Source organism: Quercus lobata, chromosome 4, assembly GCF_001633185.2.
Source record: "Quercus lobata isolate SW786 chromosome 4, ValleyOak3.0 Primary Assembly, whole genome shotgun sequence".
NCBI lineage: Eukaryota > Viridiplantae > Streptophyta > Magnoliopsida > Fagales > Fagaceae > Quercus > Quercus lobata.
In genome coordinates this window covers 28,758,453-28,763,582 of record NC_044907.1, presented here as the reverse complement: position 1 = coordinate 28,763,582, position 5,130 = coordinate 28,758,453, and the positions used below count along the sequence as shown (strand labels likewise).

Below are 5,130 nucleotides of genomic sequence, written 5' to 3'. Positions count from 1 at the left end.
TTTCCTCAAGAAATAACAATGTACCAATATTCCAATGCTTGTGTCAAGGATTGAAAGAGAGTATATATAGAGAGAGAGAGAGAGCAACTAGTAATATCTTTATACGCCCTTTGTTGTTATGATAAGTTTTATCAGTCTGTATATATAATTTCCAGTTGTGACTATTTCAAAATGTATGTCCATTAAATTAATTTTATTTAAGGTTCAAGGAATATTTCTTTTTAATTCCTTACATTTACTAGTTCAAAGTGAGAAAACTGGGAGTTAGTCTTTAGTTATCCAATAGTCAATTTTACACAATTAGGATGAAGGGCCGAAAAGAGCTTGCTTTTGTTGAATATGATTTTGTGGCCAAAGAAAAATACAGAAAATAAAAGTCAAATTTAGGTTTGGGGAGCCTATGCCAATCATGGTCAATCTGTTTAGTCCTCCCTTAAAATTCAAAGTCTACTATTATTTTTTATTGGGAAAAGGTAATAGTTGCCCTAATTAAGGATATTGAGATATAGAAAATATTTTTAAAAATATTTTATGAGAGAAAAAAAACGTAATTGATTTTTTGAACAATTTTTTATATTAAATGGTTTATTAAAAAATATCATAAGAGTACTTATTAAGCCACATTTATTTTTTTAAATTTTTTAACCATTTGTAGTTAGATTCTAAAGATGGAAAGCAAGGATTCTAATAGTGCCTCTAGATCATCGGTCTTTGACTCAGTCATCGCCATAGCTATCGTAGCTAGAGATTCTAATTGTAAGATTATGAAGGTTTGGGCTAAATTGCATGGAAAGTGCTCCCCTCTCCAAGCTTAAGCTGCTGCGCTCTTGTGAGCGGTTCAAATTGCTACTAGCAAGTAAAATGGAGCTATGTCTTTGTTTTGAGCCCTTAATTTCCAGAGACCTCCCATCTAATTGGTCCTTAAGTAACACCATTTGTAATATTATTAGTATCTCTGAGTTTTGTCTTTGTTTTAGTTTCCATCGGGTTAAGTAGGTATGCAACTCTATGGTTCATACCGCAGCAAAGCTTGCTATAAGCTACCTATACAGCGGTGCTTTTTATTACCGCTGCAATAGGTCTACTGTGCACTTAAACGGTGACGCTGCTAATCGCCGCAATAGTAGCCGCCGGTAAAGGTTAAAAGTGCCTTTAGCAGTGCTTTTTTGGTTTTAGCAGCGCTTTGGGAACACTGTAATAGCCTTTTTTCTTGTAGTGAATATTCCCTATTAACCAATTCTTTTACACAATATTTGTTTTTGTTTACAACATATCATGCAACTTTTTTATACAAATTAGAGTTTAGGACAATGATAAGTTCTCTTAAATTATATATTATATATCCTTCTCAAAAAAAAAATTTATATATTATATACATATATATGCACACACATTTATTTATTTAGATATGTGTTTTGAGTAATTAAGTCCCCTGGTTATTGTGTCAATACTATAACTCGGTCCATAAACAAAAAATTTTGGCTTCACCGGAGTTATAACAAAAACTCAAGAACACTAACAAATATATATCAAATGTAAAGAAATTATATTTTTATTATTATTAGAAAATAAGAATAAATCTAACATATGTAGTGAGGATATTAAGGGCCTATTGGGTTTGAATTTTTCAAGTGGTTTAAAAAAATATATAAAAATAATTAAACTTGATTTATATCTTTCTTTGTTAACCCAAAAAAAAAAAAAAAAAAGATAATATAATTTTTAACGTGAAAATTCCATAATATTTATAACTAAAGATACATAGAGGAAAAAAAAATCGAAAAAGCAAAATCAAACAGACCCATGCAAATTTGTACATAGCTATAGCAGCTGTCCCACGACAGTTTTATGGCATAATAATACAGAATCGAAACATGCTAGACGTCTTCTGAACTTTATTTTTGATACAACTGATGGAAATTCAAACTTAGACGCTTCCTGAATTTTTGGGAATCTCCTCTCTACATTTTATGCAGAAATTCCCACTTCTACATTTGTCACACAGATTCTCTTGTTCTGAATTTTTGATCTGTTGTTCTTGATCTGCATGTGCTTTGAACTTGACCATATAAATCAAACCTCGTAGCACAAAAGGAAAAGCAGCTGCAGTCAGGACGTACCGAAATCTATGAGATTCATGAGGTGTGACGGAAAATATGGCCGATCCGTAAGTTACAAGCATTGAAGCTGTGGCAATAAATACTTCTAAATGGAAAGGGAAGTTATATGTGAGAGACATAATGACAAGAACCGAAGTGGAAAGTGCCACAGTGTTAAAAACCAAGAAAACATAGAAGGGGTCTGTTTGAGACGCGTAAATGGCCGTCCCTGCAACATGTGATTTATCACATGGAGGGTCTGTCCAATTCCCTTGAGCACGTTTTGCTTCACATAAAGCGTGATTCGTATTATCTTGCCAAACCCCACCGGGAGGGTTAACCCCAGCTTGAAAAGTCACTGCTGCAATTAGAGTTGCAACTATCAACAGAATGTTTCGGACTTCGACCGTCTTGTCCGTTATTGGGTCATATTGGAAGTCTATAAACCAGCTCTTGCTTCTCTTAAATGGAATGCAGCGATCCATTAATTTTTCTCAAGCAATAACAATGTATCGATGATTGTGTTGTGTCCTAGACTTATCTATATATAATAGAATGAAAGTTATATGCTTGTCTCTATTACTATCTGATGGTTCACAAGCAATAATAGGAGTAGGACTACAACTTTTATCATGATTTATTTTTGCTACAATTTCACCACTCATAATTTGTCATATAAATAAATTGTACAAAATTTATTATGTTATCATTTTTCGATGGTCCACTTATCCTTGGGCCCAAATGTTTGGTACTTTATTGGAACGCGCATACTGTAGATTGGTATACGTGATTCACGTGGGTTGCATGTCCATCCATATCCGTTCGGTGGCTTACGTGTTCAAAAACATATTACCCTACGACTCAAAAGTTTATTGCATAATGTTATTAACTATACGGTAACGTTAGAAATCTATAAAAATAAAAAGAGTTGATTTACTTTCTATGATAGAAAATAAAGAAGAGAAAGAAAGACTGTTGTTTACAAGCAAATTAACCTGCAATACATCTTCTTCTTTTTTTTCTTTTTCTTTTTTACCTCTGTTGTTTCGTTATATTGAATATGTAGAGGGAATTTTTTTTTTTTTTTGTTTTTGTTTTTGTTCACTCTTTCTTCTTTTCTTTTCTTTTCTTTTTCGTATCTCATTAAGTTGAAAATTTTCTCTTTATTTTACAAGCAAACCTGCAATACATCATTGTTACATTTATCAGCTGTCAAAAATTAGTGTGCAAAATTCATAGGGACCACTAAATTTGACTCACAAAGCGTAAAGACAAATAAGTGGGCTATTAAAAAAATAGTGAGTGGACGAGTTCATGATCTAAAGCAAGGAAAACAACAGCTATAAAGTGCAACAAAAGGAATCTAGTGTTTTCTAATTATGCATGCATTTACTGCTCAGGGAAAATGACATTTAACTATATTTCAAACTATATAGCAAAATACTCTTGTTTTTTAATTTGATATTGCTGATATCAAGTTTTGTGTGGAACTCGATATTAGTAATGTTAAGTTCTATGCGTATTTTTCTACTTAAATTTTTTTGAAAATTTTGTACGAAATTTGACAATAGAAATGTTGAGTTCTACTTTAAAATACTCATATGTCAAGTTCTAAAAAAGTGGTATTTTGCTAAAATAGTTTGAAAAGGAGATTATTTGGCTATATAGTTGAAAAATTAAGGTTATTTAGCCCTTATTCCCGTCTAAAGACTGAAAGTCTTGGATACAATTTTTGTCACTACCATGATATATGTAATTATAAGTGATAAAGAAAAAGTAATGAGTTTATCTGCATGTGATAATTTATCAATCACTATTACACATGTCATTGAATTGTGGCAAAAATTGTGACAAATAATATGGTAGTCGAAAAACTTGTCTAAAATTGCTGAATAGTGCAGTAAGTGATGCATGAAAATTATATTTTTGTGCTCAGTGGTGCTAATTAATTGCGTACGGAAGGAGTCGTTAATAAAACACAATCAAAAAAATATTTGAGATTATGTTGTACAGAAATTAGATAATCATTTTGGAGTCCAAAGCTTCTGTCCTACTTTTCCTACTCCACTTTATACTCCACAAATAAAAACTTGCCACATATTCACCTAATTAATTAATTACTACCATTAATTAATAATGGTAGTATTAATAAGTCAATAATGGTAGTATTTAATTAGTTAGGTGAACATGTGATGAATTTTTATTGGTGAAGTATAGAGTGGAGCAAGAAAAGTGGGACAGAAGATTTGGACTTATCATTTTGGGATCTAATCTTGCTAATCCGTGCAATTCTCATCATATTTAGGGATCTTTGCTAATTATTGGAGATTATTATGCAAATATTTGTAGATACTCAGTTTTTTTTTTCCCCTTCCAAAATGACACGTGAGAAGGACCATCTATTGGAGAAATTTTTCTTCTCATAAATTATTAGAGATCTGATTAGTAGGGGAATTGAGTTAATTTGTTTGGGGGTAAAAGTAACATACATGCCTCCTTTAGGGCTCACTTGGACCAACCAAAAAGTTTTCTCCCCAAAATGAGGAGAAAACTTGGTGGAAAATATCTAATGGATGAAGGACAAAAATGCCCATGTGCAAGTTGCACATTGGCTTCAATACGTGTTGTGCTGTGTTGTGTTTTTTTTATTTTTTACTATTATATATTTAAATTCCAATTTTAATAATTGTATGATTTTTGTTCTCATTCTTTTTTTTTTCACTTGCTTTGTTGGGCTTCAGTACCCTGTTAAGTGTTTCTTTTGTCCTCATTTCAGTCTTTTTTTTTTTTTTTTTTTTAGGCGTGATTTTTTTTTTTAATAAATTTGGGTTTTTTTTTTTTTTTGGCGGTTTGTCATTTTTTTTGTTTTAATTAGGCATCATTTTTTAACAAGAGTATATAAGTAAATTTATAAAAACTCATTTTTTTCATCCCTCCACTTTTTCACTCCCAACCAAACAAAAATGAGAGAAATTAAAATATTTTCTATCCTCCTACTTTTCCATCCTCCCACCATTTTCTATCCTCCCCC

At 31.5% G+C, this 5,130-nt stretch overlaps 1 protein-coding gene across 1 annotated transcript; it reads right to left on the bottom strand.

The window, feature by feature from the left end:
* Positions 1 to 1,780: 1,780 nt before the first annotated feature.
* LOC115987807 lies at positions 1,781 to 2,629 on the bottom strand. The gene has a single exon (XM_031111417.1). The coding sequence runs from the start codon at positions 2,582 to 2,584 to the stop codon at positions 1,928 to 1,930; it is 657 nt and encodes a 218-aa protein (XP_030967277.1). The 5' UTR covers positions 2,585 to 2,629; the 3' UTR covers positions 1,781 to 1,927.
* Positions 2,630 to 5,130: the final 2,501 nt, after the last annotated feature.